Source organism: Silene latifolia, chromosome 11 (assembly GCF_048544455.1).
Source record: "Silene latifolia isolate original U9 population chromosome 11, ASM4854445v1, whole genome shotgun sequence".
Lineage (NCBI taxonomy): Eukaryota > Viridiplantae > Streptophyta > Magnoliopsida > Caryophyllales > Caryophyllaceae > Silene > Silene latifolia.
The window spans coordinates 12,413,054-12,436,060 of NC_133536.1; the positions used below are offsets into that span (position 1 = coordinate 12,413,054).

General features: G+C 34.7%; 1 protein-coding gene, 1 long non-coding RNA gene and 1 other non-coding gene across 8 annotated transcripts; 2 read left to right on the top strand and 1 right to left on the bottom strand.

Moving 5' to 3' along the window:
- Positions 1–399: 399 nt before the first annotated feature.
- LOC141611085 (cytochrome P450 734A1) lies at positions 400–5,209 on the top strand. The gene is made up of 5 exons (XM_074429500.1): positions 400–966; positions 2,020–2,243; positions 3,022–3,263; positions 3,584–3,971; positions 4,393–5,209. The coding sequence occupies exons 1-5, from the start codon at positions 672–674 to the stop codon at positions 4,816–4,818; spliced, it is 1,575 nt and encodes a 524-aa protein (XP_074285601.1). The 5' UTR covers positions 400–671; the 3' UTR covers positions 4,819–5,209.
- A 5,320-nt stretch (positions 5,210–10,529) lies between these two features.
- LOC141611086 (uncharacterized) lies at positions 10,530–22,471 on the bottom strand. 6 transcript variants are annotated; one of them, XR_012528501.1, is made up of 9 exons: positions 22,404–22,471; positions 21,125–21,218; positions 20,905–21,010; positions 20,554–20,659; positions 18,888–18,962; positions 17,106–17,320; positions 15,187–15,239; positions 13,847–13,913; positions 10,530–11,247 (listed from the first exon to the last, which is right to left on the bottom strand). It is a non-coding gene; the product is annotated as an uncharacterized LOC141611086 (long non-coding RNA). The 6 variants fall into 6 exon arrangements; XR_012528500.1 differs by having other exon boundaries at positions 10,530–13,633; XR_012528499.1 differs by having other exon boundaries at positions 10,530–13,910.
- A 78-nt stretch (positions 22,472–22,549) lies between these two features.
- TRNAH-GUG (transfer RNA histidin (anticodon GUG)) lies at positions 22,550–22,621 on the top strand. The gene has a single exon. It is a non-coding gene; the product is annotated as a tRNA-His (tRNA).
- The last annotated feature ends 386 nt before the right edge of the window (positions 22,622–23,007 follow it).

A 23,007-nucleotide genomic window follows, 5' to 3' on the forward strand; every position in this document is an offset into this window, starting at 1 on the left:
ATTGCGGATCTCTTTTTTAATCGATTTTACCACACTATATGTCTAGCTAACATTGCCCGACACTTATACTCGTATTTATGTATTTCTCGGCCTGTATTTCTCATTTAATTGTATATTCTCGATATGTCATCCATCTCGTACCATTACTTTGCTACGATGTGGACCTAAAATAGCCATATATCTACTAATAGTGACTAACAACACATCAAAATAAATATTTCTAAACAAAAAAAAATTAATTTGCATAATTTAAGGATAATTAAAACATTAATCCTTATTAATCCCACAAGAGAATGACTATTTTGTCTCTCACTTAAATTAGAAAAAATAAAAATTATTATTTTCTAAAAATTACAAAATTTGCCCTCATAAGTTGACTCTAATGGCGACCTTCTATATAAAACAAACATAAAAACATTTCTGTTTGCATCCTCCTTCCTTCTTCCTTCTCTCTTCCTCTCTCTCTAAAAATTGAAGCAAATAAAAGCTGTACTTGTCCCCCTTCATGTGATTAAAAATAAAAATAAAAAACAAAAAAAACCCTTACAACTTATATATATTACAAAAACAAAAAAAGAGGTTTTATTTCATTTTATTCCATTTTATTTGATTTTCTTTCAAGAAAACTTATTATATATATCAAAGTTATAAAAGAAGTGAAAATATATGCTATGGATTATGAAGAGGGTACAAGAATGGTGATGAAGGGTATAATGGTAAATGTGGCTATGATAATAGCCATAATAGTTGTAACAAAGCTTGTTATACAACTATGGTGGAAACCAAGAAAAATTGCTAAACATTTCTCAAAACAAGGAATTAAAGGTCCTCCTTATAATTTATTCATTGGAAATATGAAGGAATTGGTTGAAATGATGCTTAAAGCTTCTTCACAACCTATGGCTTTTTCTCATAATATTCTTCCTAGAGTTCTTCCTTTTTACCATAATTGGAAGAAAATTTATGGTAATTCTATTTCTTCATTTGTTATTTTTTCATGAAATGCATGTTTTTGTGTGTTTTCTTTGTTTTTCGGTCTCGGTCGAGTTAGCTCAGGTCAAAGATTACGTATACAGTCGCAGATGTCAACTAGTTTAGTTGGTAAAGTCACGAGAAGTGATACTCGTGACCAGTCTACTTACCTTCTGTTTTGACCTTGCCTGAATTTTTTAAAGCAAAGGTAAAACTGCGTACATCTGATTAACCTGAGACGAGTATATTTCAAAGGGTTCATCATAAAAGTATCATTTTTTAGTTGTGGACAAAGAAAATAATGTGTCCAAAAAGATCAAAATGTCAATTCAAACAATAATTTGGAGAAACAATAATGTTTTTTTTTTGTTTGGTAATTTAATATAATCCAAATTATCATTTAAAACATTTGTTTTTCTTTTACATGGCCTTATGTATACTATAACTTTGCATTATAAGGGGCCAAAAATATTTATTTTGTTTGTTTTCATCTCAATATTATCTTTATTTGTTTGTTGTTGCTTGTTTGTTGTTGCATTTAATAAGTTAAGTTTCAAATGGGAGGCAATGTTTATTAAGATGTTATCGTAGGCCATGTTTGTTTTCTCTATCAATTTATTACTTTTTCTTTTAAAATTACTTTATTCTTGAGGAAAAGTGAAAAAAAATAATCTATTTTTCTTACTATTATCCTCATCATGCATAATTAAAAGAATAAATGTTAAAATTCCTACAATAACAAATAAGCTATAAGGAGTTGTATTTATAGTGTTATTCGAATTCTGTCAACATTAAAATCGTTTTTTTAACCAAACTAAAAATTCAAGCATGACTTAATTCTTGTTTCTAAATTTGTTGACTAAATAAATTCTCTCTTAAAGGGTTGCTTAGTTTGTTATATGTGACAAAGTTTAATAACTTAACGTAATGAATATGATTAAATGTATTGTTCAATTTGCGATAATTATGGAATTTTATTATTGTTTATAAACACCTCAAGGATTATAACGTGACGATTTTAACTATGGTTTTAATTGGATTGTATAGGTGGAATGTACCTAATATGGTTCGGAACCACTCCAAGGTTAACTATATCGGACCCGGAATTAATTAGGGAGATTTTCTCGACTAATGCACACTCGTACGAAAAATACGAGTCGCACCCTCTTGTGCGAAAGCTCGAAGGGAACGGTCTAGTGTCCCTCAATGGAGACGATTGGGCTCATCGTCGAAAAATCATTTCACCCTTCTTCCACCTCGAAAACCTCAAAGTAAGTCACACATTCTATGGAGCAAGAATCCTCTCCATTTCCTTCTCTCCATTTCTTGTCCATTTCCTCTCACAATCCTATATTATATTAGTATTCCATATTTATCTCATCATTCATTTTCACCGTTTGATCGTTTTAAAATCTAATCCGGACCATTAATAGGAAATGGAAGGAAATGGAGAGGAGAAGAAATGGAGAGAATCTAAATTGCATTCTATGCATGACCTACAATATAAGATATTTAGCCTATGTAATTAAGCTGGTTGATCTCATGATAAGACGATCTTATACAAAAACTTTTCAAAAAGTATAACAATTGTAACAATAAGGATTAAAATGAGAGGATTGGCTCTGAGGGCTGGCATAGGATCTCAGTTCCAAAGCTAGCAAAACCCGTTAGCTGTCGGCAGACTGCTTGAGCTAGCCGGGGGACGGATTGGGAGGACTCCCTTAGGGGTTGTCTTTGTGTGGTAAACAACCAACTCAGAACTGGTCGAGAAAAGATTAAAAATGAGAGGATTGGCTCTGAGGGCTGGCACAGGATCTCGGTTCCAAAGCTAGCAAAACCCGTTAGCTGTCGGCAGAGTGCTTGAGCTAGCTGAGGGACGGATTGGGAGGTCTCCCTTAGGGGTTGTCCTTGCGCAGTGAACAGCCAACTCAGAACTGGTCGGGAAAAGATTAAAATGATAATGTAATTATAGAGTTGTAATTTTTAAGTGTATATATTACTCAAGATATTAAATGAGCTGACCCAAAACTAAATTTGTAAATGGAGCAGTTGATGATACCCATAATGGGGAAGAGTGTGGCCCATATGTTGGACAAATGGTCCTTAATGTCTAATTCAGGGAAGGTTGAGCTTGATGTCTCGGAATGGTTTCAAAATTTGACAGAAAAGGTTATTACAAGGACCATTTTTGGTAGTAGTTATGATATTGGCAAGAAAATCTACCAATTACAAGCTAAGCAAATCGTCTTCGCAGCCGAGTCCTTCCAAAAGGTCTTTGTTCCTGGTTACAGGTACATAATTACTTTCATCTAAACACGCTTAACTTATAACAATTTCAGTACATACAGATGCCAGCTGTTTAAGTCATGAGAGCTGGTTTCACGACCTAAACTCACGTCAATTTCAAATTTGTCCTTGTGACATAATTTCATAAATTGTCATTCTATGATGTGACACAATTTCAGCACATACAGATGTCCTGCTCTAACTTAGCTGTTAAAGTAATGAAAGCTAATACTCATGACCTGATCTGACAATTTTCATAAACCGTCCTTCTATAATGTTAAATAATGAAGCATATCATGACGGGTTTTTCCCTTTTTCTGTATAGGTTCTTGCCAACAAAGAGAAACCGGACAACATGGAAACTAGATCGGGAAATTGAGGCGTCATTAAGGAGCTTGATTAATGATAGAAAGGAGAAATCAAAGTTGGTTAATAATGAGGAATATGATAGGGATTTATTAGAGGTGTTGATACAAGCAAGTATGGATTATGAAGAGAATAAATCAAGTACAAAAATAACAGAAAATGATATAGTTGAAGAATGTAAAAGTTTCTTTTTTGCGGGAAAACATACAACTTCAAACTTATTAACATGGACAACTATTCTCTTAGCAATGCACCCTCAATGGCAACAATTGGCACGTGAGGAAGTTCTTAGAGTGTGTGGAGCACGTGATATTCCTACTAAAGATGATGTTTCTAATCTAAAAACGGTATGTAAATGTTTCCCCCACCTTGGAAAAGTTGTGTCTACTTTTCCTTTTGTCTATATGTGTCATTCTTGTGTCTAATTTCAAGGAAAAAAACAAAAATAAGTACAAAAAGAGGGTGAAAATTAAGTTGTTAATCATAGTTTATTTGTACTTAATCGCCTTTTTAAAGAGTTTCATTGGAGAAATATTAGTGCTGACACGATTTGAACTCAGTTCACTATGAAAACAACATACTTTATAATCGGATATGTGCATCACATATAGTCTTGAATTTACTTGCATAACATTATAATTCATTTGATTCGATTGATAATGTTTGAGAGAATTACTCAATTAAAATCATAATTTTAAACAGATTGATACATTTAATCTATGTGTGAGACAGTTTTACATAAGACTAACAGTGATTTAATTCGTGCAGTTGACAATGATTGTATACGAAGTGTTAAGACTATACACCCCGGTGGTAGCAACAATTCGACGTACCAAGAACGATGTGAATCTTGGAGGGCTCGATATCAAACAAGGCACAGAACTCTTAATCCCAATTATCGGTGTTCATCACGACCCTGAATTATGGGGTTCCGATGTGTTGGAATTCAATCCAACTCGTTTCTCTCAAGGCGCTTTTCGGGCCGCAACCCACCCGACCGCCTTCATGCCATTCGGTGTTGGAGGCCGTCAATGCGTCGGACAAAATCTAGCTTTGTTGCAAGCCAAACTAGCCATAGCTATGATTTTGCAACGCTTCACGTTCGATCTATCACCGAGTTACAAGCACGCTCCAACGATCCTTATGCTCCTATATCCACAACACGGTGCCCCGGTTATTTTTCGGAGCCTCTAACCCGATCAAAAACCCGTGACCGTGTCACATCTCCATCGAAAAGCCCAATTGCTTACCCTACAAAATAATTTTTGCTCTATACATATTTCCATGCACCATTGTTTATTTATTTTAAATCCCTTTTTTGGTGTTCTTTTTGTATGATTTGCTAACCTTGTTTAATTAATCACTCTAACCCAACATGTCAAAAGTTAGAAATAGGTCACACCTTGTGTGTCATGCATTGTAATTAGTACATAATTGTATACAGTTGCTCCTAACTGACCCATTGTAATATATTGTACAATCATTTTTAACTTTTTAGTAATTTGCATATTTTCTCTACATATTAGATTATTAGTCCATTTGTTCAAAAACTATCCGAGACATTGAAATGGTTTACTCTCGCTCTCAATTATCTTTTTTACCTTTTAGTACATTTTATGTGTGATATACGAGTACTGATTAAAGGTGAACAAATGACTGAAACCAAGGGAGTATAATTCAGTGCTTTACTCTCGACTTGTACAATGGTAATCAGATTTTATTCGATAGCTAGTAATTGCAGTGGCGGAGTTAGGATTTGACACCGGGGACTGGGGAGCGATAAATTCCAACAGCAACGAACTACTAATAGTTGTAGTAGAGTAAATTTGGGGGAGAATCGAAAATTTCAACTAAAATATTCAATTATTTCATTATTCAGATTACAGCGGGGGCAACTACCCTTATTAGTCCCTAAGTAATATTGCACAAGCCATAAATCAAAAGCGTCTCATAAATCAGGTATAAACAGGATCGACAAAATAAAAACTTAAACAATTTACTTTTCATTTATATAAACTATTTAACCCATTTTTCTCAAAATACCCTTTTTCAAAGTCTAAATTCTAAATTATTCCATCTTACACAAGAATTATATATTTTTAATTAGCAATAAAGATTGCCAACAACATTTGATGGGAATGCATATACATATACTTAAATTATTATTATCAAAAAAAATTATTTAGCTATGTCAACGCGTCTTATCATTAACATTAGGCAGAAGCATTATTATTATTATATATATAGAATAATAATGCAACTGTGATATCCATAACAAATAATAAATTGTGTTCATTCACATAAATTATAGAGGCAGGAACCAAACAATAAAAGATCTTAAATGTTATGAAATAATTTAGAAATAATCTGATTGTTCAACACGCAAGCCTACCTTAACACAAGGGACATCACTAATGGGACAGCTTATCATGTTACATAAAATAAAAGACCTTTTTTAAACTTGTCTTTAAAAGTAAACTATGTGTCATAGACATTTTTGGTATTGTAATGTAATAGCAAATGATCCTAAACATATAGTACCAATTCAGGTTAATCAAAGATCTCGAGTTTAAATCTTCTTCCTCAGACAATATCAATATTCTCTCTCTCTCTAAAAAAACCCTCTCTAAAAACCTAGCCTCCATTTTTATTCGGGGGCTTCCATCGATCATCCATCGATGGTAAGCCCCACAAAAGCTTTCTTAAACAACTAATATTATGCAGATCTATCTTATTTTCAATAATAGTCTCCCTTTTGGTGAGATCTGTTGTTCCGTCCCTTCTTTCGGGGTTTTTCCATTTTTTCGTGGGATTGTTATCAATATAATAAGTTTTAATCGACGGGGAGATTATCAGATTTGTTTCGTGGATGAATACATCAAGACGGCTACACTGTTTCCCTCCATCAAGAAGGATGCAAAGACATCGATTATTCATAGATTCAAGAAATTTATGATTTTGGAGCGGCAGCGCCATTACCAGTATTTAGATAGTTATTTTGAATGTATTTTTTACGTTAACAATCTTGATTTTCCTTTGTCTATTTGTTATCTTCATTGTAACCTTCGCCTAGTTGATTATTAATGAGATGACAATTTCAAAAAAAAAAAAAGATCTCGAGTTTAAAAGTCCTAAATGATTCACGATAAGTCGATAATGGTACCACCAAAGAAAATTAGACCAATAGGGATAAGCAAATTATCGTAATATTACCATGACCAGGTTAATCAAAGATTTCGAGTTTAAAACATTCTGAATTCATGATAATCCACATGGTACAAATGAATTAAAATAGGTAAACAGGTACAAGCAAATGATGACAAATTATTATAAACATAATGTCCACGATCAGGTTAATCAAAGATCTAGAGTTTAAAACATCCTGAATATTTCAGAATAATTCACTAGGTACAAACAAAAAATAGGTACAAGCAAATTAACGAAATTATATGTTGATCGAGTTAATCAAAGATCTTGAGTTTAAAACATCCACAAAAATTGATAATCCACATGGTACAAACAAATAAAAATAGGTAAATAGGTACAAGTAATCATATAATATAACCAGTTTAATCAAAGGTCTCGAGTTTAAAACATCCCAAATAATTCAAGATAATCCACATGGTACACACAAATAAAATAGGTAAATAGGTACAAGCAAATTATGTAATCATATACCATGATCAGATTAATCAAAGATCTCAAGTTTAAAGCTTCTCAAATGATCACGATAATCCACATGGTACAAACAAATAAAAATAGGTAAATAAGTACAACCAAATTATTCAGATATCATGATAAGATCAATCAAAGGTCTCGAGTTTAAAACTTTCAAATGATTCACGATAATCCACATGATATAAACAAATAAAAATAGGTAAATAGGTACAAGCTAATTATCGTTATCATATACGACAATCAGTTTGATCAAATGTCTCGAGTTTAAAACATTCTGAATTAATTGTGTCAAAACGCAGGAAAGAGTTATAACTCGACTCCACAATAACTCCGTACTAGTTTTTTTTCCCTAACTTGACATTCAATGGAGCACCTTTGTTATCCCGACGGGGTCAGACCCCTCGCTGGTTTTTCAAATTTCAGTCTAAAATTATCATCCGACTCCCTTAGATTGGCGATTTGAGTATTATACATTCACACACTAATCAACAATTTAGGTCTCGATCCCCCTTATTATTTACTCCAAAATCCGCCACTGTTGACATTGACCATACCTTGCATGCTTCACGATTATTATTACACAAATAGGATTATACATCCAGTTGTACCATAAGCATGGTACATCCAAGTATAAGAATTCGAGCTTACTTGTAATTTTTCCTGAGCTAATTTAAATTTCATGTTTTTAATGTGTAAATGAATGAACCCAATACTTTCTAATAAAGCTCATATTCTTTAATATAAAGCTCGGATACTTTGACACAAAGCTCAGGTTCTACACCGTACAACATATACATCTGGTTGTATAGTCCATGAATTGTTATTATTAGTCAATAATAACATTAATTTAATTGACTATACAATGAACAAAGAGTTACAAACTTACAAAGTTAAATCTAATTTGGCGTCTTAAAGTCATATGCAAAAGACATGCATTGTTAATAAAGGAATAAAAATGGTATAAATAAATTAAAATATGTTGGATAAAATTAAAGAAGTAGGTTTCACATTTTTAATTTATGGTTGAGATGACGAAAGGAAGAGGAGATCGGCGCAAAGTTAATACTCCCTCGTTCCGGTCATTTGTTGTTCTATTTTATTTTGGGCTTTCTCAGTCAATTGTTGTCTTTTCTATATTAAGATTGCATTTTGATGAGCAATTTAATCTTTTACACTTAATTTGATCCAATTGTCATTTAATAATTAGTCATCCTCCTCTTTTCTTATCTTTGTGCCAAATCAAAGGACAACAATTAAACGGGACGGAGGTAGTACTACATTATGTGATCGTGTTTAATACATACTGATACGGTGTATTTGTGTAATATTATTGATGGATGAATTAGTCAATAGAGCACATGATGTCACTTACATTTAATCATTTGGAACCAAAAATTAAGCAATATTTATCTCAAGACAATGATAGGGCGCCACCTATGGTACTGATTCTCGGTATTATCTGGTGGCGCTATCTCATTTTACAAATCTCAATAATTAGCTCCGTGTTTCACTTTCGAATTTACTAATCCAAATTAGGAATCTGATAGCGGTATTTCTATCGAGAAACTTCAAACTGTTGACGGATAATATAATAAATTTCTTAATGCAATTGCGAAATAATAATAAATTTCTTAATTGAATTGCGAAATTTAGCACTATAATAACATAAATGAAGATCCAACCATTTTGGCCCTGTCCTTTCTAGCTTAATTTCAGCTCATTTCAATTCAGCCCAACTCTATTCAGTTCGACTATATTTAGCTTAGTCAGTTCTGTTCAGCTCATGTCTTCACAAAATTAACTCTTAATTAATTTACATTCGATTCATCTCAACTACATTTAATTCAATTCACAGCTCGTTTCAGCCAAAAAAAATGCGTATTTACATACAACGATCTTATATAATTTCTTATCTAATCTTTAAGACTTTAACAACTTGGTTATCATTTTTCATGCGTGTGGTTGGTACTAATGCATTAGGCATGTAAAGCACATAATTAGACAACTTATTTCAACAAAAGAGCACCCTTTAACAACAAAGTCTGCCATAATCATTTTTTAGGTGCAAATCAACTAGTTTAATTGGTGAAGTAATTTTATGGTGGTATTCATGAGTTGAATACGAAATCTACATCATCACCTACCCGTATCCTTTACATGGTAAACCTTGACACAAAAAGCCCTTATAACTCAAAAAGACGCGAACATTTGAAATAACTTGGTAATATTTCACCGGATTAAATAAATAAAATTAATTTTTTTCTTATAGATAAAATTGATTTAGATAATCTTTTCAATATTTAATTTAAGAAGCTGCAAGCTTAGCTCATATTGATGACATACCCTTTCAGCGCACCAGTGATTTGATCAACAAATTACAAGAGAAGACGTTGAATCATACGGAGTATAAGAGTAGCCATCACAACTTGTATTTTACAAGAACTTGACATCACTAACTCCTGATATTATTCTAATCGTGTATTAGAAGAGAAGGTCCGAGAGAAAATCGAGAAGAAAAAGAAGGATCATCAATTCTTACAGCAAGTCTTGCTATAGACGGATATATCCGTCTATAGCAAGGGACGGGTCAAATACCTTTAAAGTGGTGACATTTTTGGGCCCCACCACGCAAGTTGTCGTTTGTCTGATGCGTAATGTGGTATGTTACTTTGCCTGTTTTTAGTTATAGACGGATAGTTGCCGTCTATAGCGAGATTTTGTGCAATTCTTATTTAAGACGGTCTTTACTTAAGACTGTTCTCATAATCGATTAAAATAGAAATGAAAATAAAAGGAGATTATGAAAGGTCTTAAGTTAAGACTGTCTTTTAAGTTTTCTCTTGAATCACATAATAGCAGCCATCACATCACAACTCCTACTTCATACCAAGAATTTGACATGAGCTTAGAACATAAAAGTATAGTCTTATTTCATTGGGCCAATTGATGTCATAATAATACAACTATAAGATGCAATAAAACAACTTTACTAGTACTAGTAGACCAAGGACAACACCCATAGAGTCTTTAATTCCTGTATAATTAAGCAGTAAGTCTCTTTTGTGACGGATGTCACAACTCTTTGAGTCTTTTCAAATGAGAACATTTTAAATATAGGTCACAAAAATAAGGTGTTAACTTTTAGTTACGGATTAAGCTTTTAAGCTCCAAATTAAAGTTCATCATGTCTTACCATAAGGCCTCGGAATGAGCTTTTAAACGTAAAATATCGCTGAAAACCTTAATAGTTCACCGCTTCATGTCGTACAAGAATATCACTTAACCTGGTTGTTAACACGAATTATAGAATAAGACTTACAACGTAAAATGACTTTTTATTGATACACTCATTTATTTTTTTTTGAGAAAAGATCATTATCATTAATAAAAAGTCATACGACATCTACAACATATGCCAAGCTCAATCGGATACAAATCGATTACAACCATAGGAAATAAATTCTTGTTCAAAGAATGAAACACTGCAACAGAGTCTCTATCATCGATTCGCCGCAAAAGGCTTTCATCCATAAGAGGGTCTCCGAATCTTCCTTGATGAGTATCCATTTCTTCTGACGTGATTGATTGTAGCCATGAATCGGACAAAATATGTAAACCCATATAACGATCTATAACAACGTTGATCTTCTGCTGACTTACTACCAATAATTGAGGCATTCAACATACGAAGTACAAAAGAACCGTTGTACAATATACAACGACCTTATACAATAATTACGGGGCTGTAAGATTAATGAACAAGCAAATTAAAAAAAACTTGAGGCACAAAGCACGATCAAAGGAGTAAATTTTCAACTATTTACCAGGGACCCCCTGTTTTAGAGCAACAGTGCTCAGGGTTTACATGAATGTAAATTTCAATGCTTAAAAAACAACAAAGTGCTACTTGTCCAGTTGTCCCCCCTTGTTAACTAGAGCTAGTTACTACAGTAAACAGTAAAATAATGTGATTAGATAGCACAACTAAAAAAATTATGGAACACCCAAGAAGATGCATGCTGGAATTTGAAGCTTTTGATATAATCATGCATAATATCTTAATTACCATATCCAATGAAGATTAAAGTAGAAGAAACAATTCCATTATCCAAAGTGTGAAGGTTCCTTTGGGAATAGGATCACCTTTTCCTACTTTTAAAGCATTTTAGTCATATTGTATGGAGTATAACACAAATTATAGAATAAGACCGTTTTACAGTATATTAGGCTTTTAAAGCATTTTAGTTATGCCTTTAGGCTTCGATACTGTCATCCTAAAAAGGGTGGTTGACCTGGTATACGTGGTTTGCACGCTATTACATATACTGGGAGCTTTAGCCAGTGCATACCAAAGTTTCCCTCGTCCTTCCAAAAAAAAAAGACCGTTTTACGATGTGAGACGGTCTTCTTGTTAAGTAATTAACACTTATTTATCTCACACTGTGAGACGGTAATATGGCCTGACGTATGAGACTATGACTTTTAGGCTTCGAGTCTATCACCCTAAAAGGGTGGTTGACCTGGTATACGTGATTTGCCCGCTACCCGCTATCACGTATACTCGTAGCTTTACCCAGCGCACATTGAACTTACCCTCGTCCTTCCAGAAAAAAAGACCGTTTTACGGTGTGAGACGGTTTTCTTGTTAATTAACACTTATTTATCTCATACTGTGAGATGGTGCTACACATTAATCATTAATTATAGAGTGCATTTAATTGCATTATCTTCTTGTAAGGTGAACTCACAGCAAAATGCCTTACTTAAGAATAGCTAGAACATATGCCTAATTTCCTACTATATCCTGTTCAATTTTTCTAAATTTAATGCAATGACATAGACAACTCAGCAACCTTGGACAACAGGATACCAGTTAGCATGGCCCTTTCACTTCAAACTACCACCTAGAAGGTACTTCTAGCCAGGGTATTTAAGATAAAACGGGCGACACTCGATCATGAACGGTTTATAAAACTTTCAAAGATTACTCGTTTTTGAAGTAGTATCGGCTCCACATAAGATGCAAGGTCCGAATTAGTACATGTTAACTAACTCTATGCTCAATGTTGGAAACAATATTTAATACCATGCTTCTAGGACAGCCCTGAGCCCTCGACATACCAAAACTAACCAAAGCCGAACTAAAGAAGTACAGTCCAAAGTAGATCTAAACCCTAAATTGACACATGCCCTAAAATAACCCGATCTAATATGGCTGATTTGAATCAAGAGTATATATTTAACCGAAACAAGGCCCTCTTCATAAGGCCATAGCCACTCGACTTAATAACACACCAAAAATGACTCCGGCACATAATAACCCGATCTAAAATAGACCCAAACCCTAAATTGACCTAATCCAAATATAACATGCCCCGAAATGATCCGATCTAAAATGGCTGATCTGAATCAAGAGTCAAGAGTATATATTTAACCTAAGCAAGGACCTCTGCATAAGGCCATAACCACTCAACCGAATCCAACCAAAATAACCCGTCTGCAAGGACTACAAAATCCCGTTGAACGAATGAACGAGCTAGCAAAAAGTTTGGAACAAACAGACATTAGCAATTAAGATCAAATGATGGAAGTCTGTAGATGACCCATGACTTCATCTGGTTATTTCATTTTCTGGTTATACAGTGAATTTGACATTACCTGGCAAGATTGTAACAAATCTACCTACTATATGCCTCAGGGGACCATTAAGGGTTCTTGTTTATTGATTATTCTACTGTACTATTGAAAGCTGTTAGAACAGAGTACTTATTGATGGTCCCCAAGAGGCATGTGACCAGGAGATCTACTCGCAATCCTTCTTCTAAAGAGATTATATATAACTTTCTCTACATTTAATGTAACCTAAGCAATATGGTTAATTAGCTCATACACGGCTATTGCCTCCTATACCTACTCTTCAGTTTCCTAACCGACCTCGTAGCTGCATACAGCCTATCTTTGCACCTTTGCTTACAATGTCTTCTACTTCCAAGGGATCTATCTATGAAGTTTCTTAAGTGCATGGGTGAGAATGTTTATAATGATAATAAAACATGACTTTAAACAACGACAGTACTCCAGTGCCTTGAAAAGCTCACCCACATGGCGATATAAGGGGCTAAGGGGGGTACCGTAATGATCTTAACTATGGCAAGGACAATGAAGTTTCTTAAAACCATGGGTGAGAATGTTTATAATGATATTAAAACATGACTTTAAACAACGACATAACTCCAATGTCTTAAGAAGTTCACTCACATGATGTTGCAAGGGGTCAGATGTACGTAGCCTTAGTACTCTGTCAAATTCAAACATATTGTTTTCAAATCACCTAAATCAAGGACAACAAATGTTACTTTGGCTCTTCTTATTCTCTTTCGTACCCATGTCGGACATTCCATAAGGGTATGAAATATGGACACCTCATTTGAAGCAAAATTATGCATATTTTTCGTACAAATAGCCGACTCCGACACTTAGACACGTACCCTATCGGACACTTTTAAATGAGTGTGAGTAAAGGCGATAACACTTAGACACGTACCCGTTGGATCTTTACAAAGTAGCGATGCGGTGTCTCAACGGCCTGTCTAATACCATGAATACTCCTTCTGCAGGTTAAACTGTGAGTCAGAGACCTTTTCCAGGAAACCAGAACACCACATTCACTACAATCTAACAGACAGTAAGAATGCTTTGTAAAATCAGACATTATATCCTGTTCCTGAATCTAGAATTTTAGATGACTTTTACAAATGGTCTATTCTACATTCCAAAAGGCAACCAATTTTCAAACACGGTTTAAAGTCATCATCGTTGAATAAAGTCAACATCCTCTTATCAGTTTTAATAACAGGGTCATCAAATTTTCTCAATTTTTTGCTCATCAACAACCTCACCATAAGTTCAACAAAGAACCAACACTAACCACCACAAATTATATTATAAGACCGTCGTATGGTACGGCCACTTAGAAATTGACCACTTTGTAGTAAAAAGTGACTATTTTATGGTAAAAGGTGACCACCTTATATTATTATAAAATGACCAAAGTGGTCACTTTTTTAACATAAAATGGTCATTATTTATCATACAATAGTCACTTTTTGTTCGTCACACGGTCATACCATACGGCGGTCGCACACTACAACACCTAACCAAAGTATTGCCAGCTTTCAATTCAGTCTGATTTGAGTGCTCCACCAAATCCCTTTGAGATATGACAATAGGCATTCTCATGCAGTGAACTTGGTTACCAACACATGAATATATCCCATAGTATTTCTTCTTTAGCACACCTATAGCATCATCTATATATTAATGAATCATCTTATATCTTATACACTTAATTAGATCTTCAATCCATCACCAACATCTCACATGCAACTATGCTACACATTAAATATCCTTTTTGTTATGTCCTAAACTATTTATTACGGCCGCGGTACGTGGCATTATTTTCACTCAGTACACTTTTAGGTCTTGATACACTTAAATGACATGTTACTTTTATGTCTCAAGCGTTCCTCACTTCCTCCAAATGACGACTTAAGGAGATCGGATGTACACAGAAACTGATTCGAATGACCAATAAGGAAATCGCATCCAAAATCCCATCAAATACCTACTCAAAAATTGCAACCAATTTAACGCGTCATTTTACTTTATGATATCACAAACTGAAATCAATGAATAAGTGAGTCTTTAGCCTCAGAAAGGGAAACCCACGTTAAATGTTAGTATTGATATTCCTAAAGGACAGACTCAAAGTTCCCTCTTAGGCCTTTTTGGTGCTAGTGGAAGAATGAACAGGTCCCAGCAACATGAACATAAGCCACCAAAATACACATTAAATGCCAAGGATATGAGGGTAGGAAATGTAACCTCCATGATACTCCGTACTTGAAGCCCCAGAAACAAGTGAACTTCAATGGCTTCTGACAAAGCATTAAAAACACAAATTATAAAATAAGATCGCCCCACTGCGTAAGACGGCCCTCTGATTAGTTAATCAATTATTCAGTACTATCAACAAATGAGGTATTTAACATACAAAAAGATCGTTGTACATTGTACAATGTACAACGATCTTAGACAACAATTACTTTTAAAAATTTGTTGTAAGAAATTAAACAAAAGACAAAAACAGCAAAGATTATTAAATCACAAACCAAACAACTGTACATTCCTCTCACAGGAATCCAGCTCATCAGCTCATTTACCTATTAAGCACATTTACAAATCCCTAGTAAATTCCATAAATCCATGGTGGAGGAAGACCTTTCTGCTAAATCTTAATAATTTAAGCAACATTGTCCCCTATTTGTTACCTAGGGCCAATGCATTTTAACTGCCTTTGTCTGTCCTTAATTTAAGCCACATTGTCGGCTTATATAACTCTCTTCCTATGATTGGCTATCATCTGTTATTTAATCTGTGTGTCAGCTCTCAGCACCAATCTGATGGAGCTGCAATTCAATTTAAGAATGCCAGAAATGAATTTGGCTTCTTGTGAGTAAGATTATGTAAAAAAAAACCGTAATTATTGTGTAAGAGCGTCTTATAGCATGAGACAGTCCTTTTATATATTACAATAATACCCAATTGTTGATTGTATAAATGAGTGTTTAACCTATAAAAAAAACCCGTCTCATAGACTATGAGACGGTCATAGTCAATAATTTACTTCCATTGAGATCCAATAGGGAAAAAAACAGTACCATGTCATTTTCACAGTGAATAGCTATGGACATATAGAGACAATATTCCCTCCATCTGTATTTAAGTATCGATTATGACTCACTCACTTGTCCAACATAATTGTCACTATAAGGATTGATACAACAACATTAGTACATAGTACTTAAGGACTCCCGTAAATGTCAGGAAAGGGGTTGGATGGATTCTCATCTTGTCTGACTCCATTAACATTGAAACGGATTTAGATCACTTTTCCGTAATACAACTCACGCAAATGGACATTTTGTCTAAGAGCCAATACGAATCCACTAGACCTAACACTAGCGGCGTACTTGGATCAAATCTTTACCAAATTATGTGACATAGATATTAATTCGGATTCAACGACATTCTATCTAGATTCAGATCAATTTTACCCCTCGTCACTATAGAATATTAAAAAATTTACACCGAATAACCGTAGTAAGTTACTAAGTAATTAATCCTCGAATGTAAACTAAAAGCGTTGTTTTTCCCAATTTTTACTACATGTCAATAAAACCAACTATTTATGTTTTCAATATAGGGGCATATGTCAGCTAGTTTTGTTGGTAAAGTCATGAGCGGTGGTCCTCATGACCTGGGTTCGAACCCCTCAGCATCAATATCGACCTTGCGGCTCCCTTTACGCCGTCATGGGAGCCTTTAAGATAATAAATAATATTGTTGAGTGGGACTTCATGAAGTAGTCACTTTCATAAACCACTGTACTACTGTAGTAATTCAAACTTACTCCCATGTCATTTTCACAGTGATTAGCTGTAGACATCTAAGAATGCTATACTATAAGGAATAGATGGCAATTTACTAGTTACTCAGAAATTCAGAATATAAAAATGCATGATCTCAGCACTTATGTGTGGCCAAGTATACATAATGGGATATCACTTTCAGACCAATCATTGCATTATAATATCATGGATGAATAGGCAAAAAATTATGAAGTCCAAAACAAAGCAGCAAACATAGGAACACAGGCAACAATTCTAACAGACATTTCAACTACCAACCAAAACAATGAATAATTGTTAAGAGCAATTAGCTATTATAGTAATAGTAGTTACCTTCAATCTTTATCAGCAGCAAATGTGCCAATACTTTATTGCTTCGCCAATGACCGTCACGTTCTGAGCTGAATAATTAAAAGTACTTGCCTGATTTTTTGCTGAGAGATCAACCAGTTTCAACTAAACAACAAGAAGATCATTCCCTTTTGGCTTTGCTGATCTTCAAGTCCATATGCACATTTCCATTGTCGTCTTCCTAGCGTGCAAGTTGCCTGTACCATTAAGAGGGAATCTCGAACATGTGAGCAATGCGATATTTCAAGTTTGTGTCTGATACATGGGGGTTATCACATGCTTCACTAATGTCATTTACAAACATAACAGACAATCTAATAAACTTGATTCCCAACATTAGATTCGTCATTCAGTATACATTCCAGCAATTAGATGGATTTATACCTCGTTATTTAATCAATTCTGATACTAAAAAGAATGACAGGAAGATGTAAGTCAGTTCATTTGATTGCCTCTAGCAAGAACGATATTGAATCAAGACTGAAACACGGCAACACCGAGCAATCGCATTTTCAGTCGGTATTGATCGAATATAGTTAGATTACACTACACCCCTGGCGTCACAAGTTTATCTTTTCCTCACATTCATTGAAGGAAAGAGAATGTTGACGAGTGTTACCAAGTAACAAGACCAAGTCTCATTCCCCGCATGATATGGAATCGTCTAACAAGAACCCTGATGTCGAATTGTCACGGGTAGTGTGACCTAAACCTAATACAACCTAGTTGTTTGACCAACAAAATAAATAAGATGGATGTTTCCAATGAATAAATAAAAGCTATGCATCAAATATTTGGAGCCAAAAAAAAATCGCAGATGTATTGAGATATACAGACAGACGGTGATACAGTCATACAGACCCCTTGGCAAACAGCTATTTTTCCTATACATGAAGCAGCAATACAGGAGAACTAAAACCTGCTGCTCGTGAACGAGTCAGGGGAAGTCCAAAGAAAATAGGGGGATTGGAAACAGCTTGCTAGCTGCTGAATCATTGTCCTAAGCACTAACTTACGCGCATGACGATGGGGTTAACTTGCTAGCTTGCAGTAATGAGCACAAACATAGAACATACAATGTCTATAAGCAGTTGCTCAATTATCATCAAACAAAACTGTTCAAAAAAGAAATCTATCATCGAATGAAATGTGAACGCTTCCAGTGAGCAAGACCAAAGGTAAGTCAAAAGGTTCAGCCCACACATATCTGAATCATCCTAATGCAAAAATGCTCCCACTCCATTTAGCCATCATAAAGTATATCTGAATACCTCTGCACTCTATCCTCTGAGCATTAAAACTTAATAGTGATGGTAGCAAAGTTTATGCACACCTAAGATATAAATATTAAATACATAATATTTTGTAGCACGCACAAACTCGCTATTTAAAACAAGTAGTCCTCCACTTAGATGTTTGTACAATAACAAAAAAAACCTCACCCATCAACCAAATTCAAAAACCAAGCCCTCTGTTTAGCATTGAACCAATGTGAATTGAAAGGATACACAGCATAATGTATCTCATGTCAGCACAATATAAATACAGGTTCGTATATCAGTCACAATACTTCAATCATTCACAAAATAAAGGCTGGTGCATCAGCCAGAACGAAATGCCCAAAGCGAACTACTCGTTTAAGGTCAGTACTCTTGACACTAAAGATACACAAAATAATTCCATCTATAAGAGTATTAGACCATTGCATCAGGATTACAGATGCTGCCACGAACTTGATGAAAGCAAGTGTATGTTCCTACTTACCACTTGATATCAGCTACGTTCCCATCAAGACATGAATTCTAACACCGCCATCCGAAAGTGAAGAATCTTTCTAGCCTGAAAGTAAGAGCAACGGCAGCACATCACAGAATGAGACACACTTATCAAGTAATAGAAGTAAACTATGAGGATATTAAGATAACATAAATATCATACACTGCTAAATCCACATTTTCCCTCTTCCGGACTTCCCATGATTTAGATTGGTAACAAAAAAGTACAGCATTTAGCATATTAACACGTTGCTTTTGAGCTGCTTATGAAACCTATTTGCACTATCCGAAATCTATACCTACTTGAGATCAATTTCAGTAGTTCATACTAGATGTCGAAACCCCTTTATGTGTCTACCTCTACCATCGCCGATAGTACAAAAATCATTAGTCGGACAACCCTTTATCTCCACTTTTGTGTGAAATAAAATGAAATGTCAAATTTCAAAATCAGGTTTCCTTCGCATTGTGCTTGACGCTATTTTCTAGCAAACTAACAACACTTATTCAAAGTTCCCCGATATGTAAATGCTACTTCCAAATTATAATCTAATACTCCGTATCTAATAAAATTACAAAAATCTAATACTGTACTACATATTATAGCTAATAGTAATATTCTGGTAATATCTTTCCTTCATCCCCAAGCCGTCCCAATTAGAACAACCGGTGCCTACTTATTGAACTCCTCAAAATTTCCGAGCTCCTTTATAAAAATTTCTATAATTTCAGTTACTCGTGAAGTCATGATCACAAGATAGAAATTAGAATCACACTACATATGCACACTAAGCTACGAAACCATTGATTAACTACGACCTTCAGTTTAAGCCTTTGGTTAAAACCCGCACCAATCAATGGTTTTATACCTTAATAACGCCGAAAAGCCGAGACAAACATTCAACAACAAGATTTACTCCATGAAATCCACAAATTGAATCAAATTTGTAGCACAAACTCACTATATATGCGTTAATACAGTAAAATCGCATTAAATTACTAAATTTCACCAATTGTACGTCTGAATTCATCTAATACAACAACAACAACATTACCCCAGTGCCTCAATGGCTCCCGCAAATTGCGGGGTAAGGGGGGGTCGGATGTACGCAGCCTTACCCTTGTGTTAGCAACACAAAGAGGCTGTTTCCGAATGACCCAAGATGAAAATTGCGTCGAGAACTGCATCGAAGGACCACTACTTCACAAGAGAAAGAAGCGCACCCACTTTAGTGAGCCATTTTGCTTTATTCCATCATAATCCAGAACCAAAGAGTAATTAATATTTGGCTCCATTCATCTAATATCAAGAAAAATTACAAAATAAAACGCACCAAATCGCATGTTTTAGTGAATTCATGACGATTAATAAATTAGTACTCCCTCTGTCCCGGTCATTTGTTGTCCTTTTCCATTTTGGGGTGTCTCAGTCATTTGTTGTCCTTTCTATTTTAAGAATGGAGTTGATGAGTAATTTGATCATTCTCATTCAATTTGTTCCACTTGTCATTTAGTTATTGGCCTTTTCCTCTTTTCTTGGTCTTTGTGCCAAAACGAAAGGACAACAATTGACCGGGACGGAGGGAGTATAAAATTTATACTAATAATAGCAGTAAATTGAAGAAAGTGAAAATTGAGGATAGGATATTTTTTACCTGAGGTCATTAAAATCGATTGTAATTGATTCTTTGTTGTGGATGATTTTCACCTAGCTCTTCATCTTTTTGCTGAGAAAATTGAATCGAGGAGACCAGCAAATGTCTGATGTATGTCAAATATAAGTTGGAGTGTAAGGAGACTAAACAACAAAGTGGCTGTAGTTTAGTGATTAGAATTCCACGTATCAACAATGGAGAGCTGGGCTCAAATCCCAGCAGCCACACTTTTCGAAACACGTTGTCTGAGGCTCACGAAACAAATCCGTATATAAGAGTATAAGAACATTGCTAGCAAGATTACAGGTACTACCGCGAGCTTGATGAAAGCAAGTATATGTTCGTACTTACTACTTGGTATCAGCTACGTAGACGACACAACCACTTCCATCACATTGTTCCCATCAAGATATGAATTCTAACACGTCCATCCGAAATTGCAGAATCCTTTTCCAGCCTGAAAGTAAGAGCAATGGCGACACATCACAGAATGAGACCATTGCAGCAAGATTACAGGTGCTGACACGAACTTGTTGAAAGCAAGTATATGTTCCTACTCACTACTTATTACCAGCCACATTGACGGCACAACAACATCCATCACATTGTTCCCATCAATATGAACTCTAACATTTCCATCCGAAAGTGCAGAATCTCTTTCTTGCCTGAAAGTAAGAGCAACGGCGACACATCACAGAATGAGATACAACACAACTATCAATTAATACAGTAAACTATTACGAGAATAAGATGACATAAATACCATACTCTGCTGACTGCTCAATCCACAATTTACCTCTTCTCATGATTTAGACTAGTAACAAATAACTAAATAAGTACGACATTTAGCATATTAACACGTTGCTTTGCACAATCCAAAACCCCTAACTGTGTCTACCTGTACCTTCCCTGGTAGACCAAAATTCATTAGTTCGACAACCCTTCCTTTCCGTTTCATGTGAAATAAAAGGACATGTCAAACTTCAGTATCAGGTTTCCTTCTCGTAGCGCGTGACAATATTTTCATAGTAGCAAACTACAGACACTCACTCAAAGTTCCCCGATATGCATTGCTACTTCAAAATTACACAATCTAATCGAAATATCAAATAAATTTACAAAAAATCTCAGTTAAAACAAGCAATGCCTACTTATTGAACTCATTCACAAAATTTCCGAACTCCTTTACAGAATTCCTAAAATTTCCGTTACTCATGAACATAATTCAGCTTATTGAACTCATTCACAAAATTTCCGAGCTCCTTCACAGAATTCCTAAAATTTCCGTTACTCATGAACATAATTCAGCTTATTGAACTCCTTCACAAAATTTCCGAGCTCCTTCACAGAATTCCTAAAATTTCCGTTACTCGTGAGCATAATTCAGAAACTGATGAGATCACACTACTTATGCACACTAAGCGATGAACTATTCATTAAACTTCGATCATCCGCTTAAGCTTCTGATTATAGTTCAATCAATGATTCTATACCTTAATAATTCATCCGCTTATCAAACATTCTAACACCGTATTTCAACAGTCTTTTACAGCATCAACGCCGGAAAGCCGAAACAAACATTCAACAACAAGATTTACTCCATGAAATCAACAAATTGTATCAAAAATTAACTGAATATGCGTTAATACAGTAAAATCACATTAATTTGCTGGATTTCTCACATTCTAGCTATCAATTCATCTAAAATCAAGAAAAATTACAAAATTAACAACGCCTAATCGCATGATTGAGTGAATTCATGAATATTAATGTTAAATTATTAAAACAATGTATACAAATAATTGCAGTAAATTGAGGAAAGTGAAAATTAAGAAGACGGAATTTTTTACCTGAGATCATTGAAATCGATTGTGGTGATTTTCGTCCCCGATTATTTTACCTAGTTATTCATCTTTTTACTGAGAAAAATTAAATTAGGCGGGTAAATGTTGGTAACACATATATATAATGTGAAGTAGGACTATTGAACAACAAAGTGGCTGTAGTTTAGTGGTTAGAATTCCACGTTGTGGCCGTGGAGACCTGGGCTCGAATCCCAGCAGCCACACTTTTTCAAACTTTTTTTTTTGTCATGATTCGAGTGGGCTAGGACCGAAAATACTAGTACTAGATGAGTGAAATTACCATGCGTACTTAACTACTCGTATCCTACTAATGAGCCGTAGATGGAACAAATAATAAAATGTTTGGATCATCTATGTCATCTACTTTACAGTCTAAATGATCGATTCAAATGAGTTGAGTTGTTGTATACTGAGGTCGGTTCAAATTGAGTTGTCGATTTGGTTTCCGTGCACCTAGATTTCGACGTCTATTGAGTTGGGTTTTAAGTAATTTCGGGCGGGCTAGTTTTTGTGAGCTCTAATTATCAACCTTGTGTTAGAGATATTGAAAAATAAATTAAGTTGTCGATTTGGTTTCGGTTCACGTTCA

Coding starts and splice junctions, on each gene's coding strand:
- LOC141611085 (XM_074429500.1), top strand. CDS start 672: ATGGATTATGAAGAGGGTACAAGAATGGTGATGAAGGGTATAATGGTA. Junction 967..2,019: donor TAATTGGAAGAAAATTTATG/GTAATTCTATTT, acceptor TGGATTGTATAG/GTGGAATGTACCTAATATGG. Junction 3,264..3,583: donor GTCTTTGTTCCTGGTTACAG/GTACATAATTAC, acceptor TTTTCTGTATAG/GTTCTTGCCAACAAAGAGAA.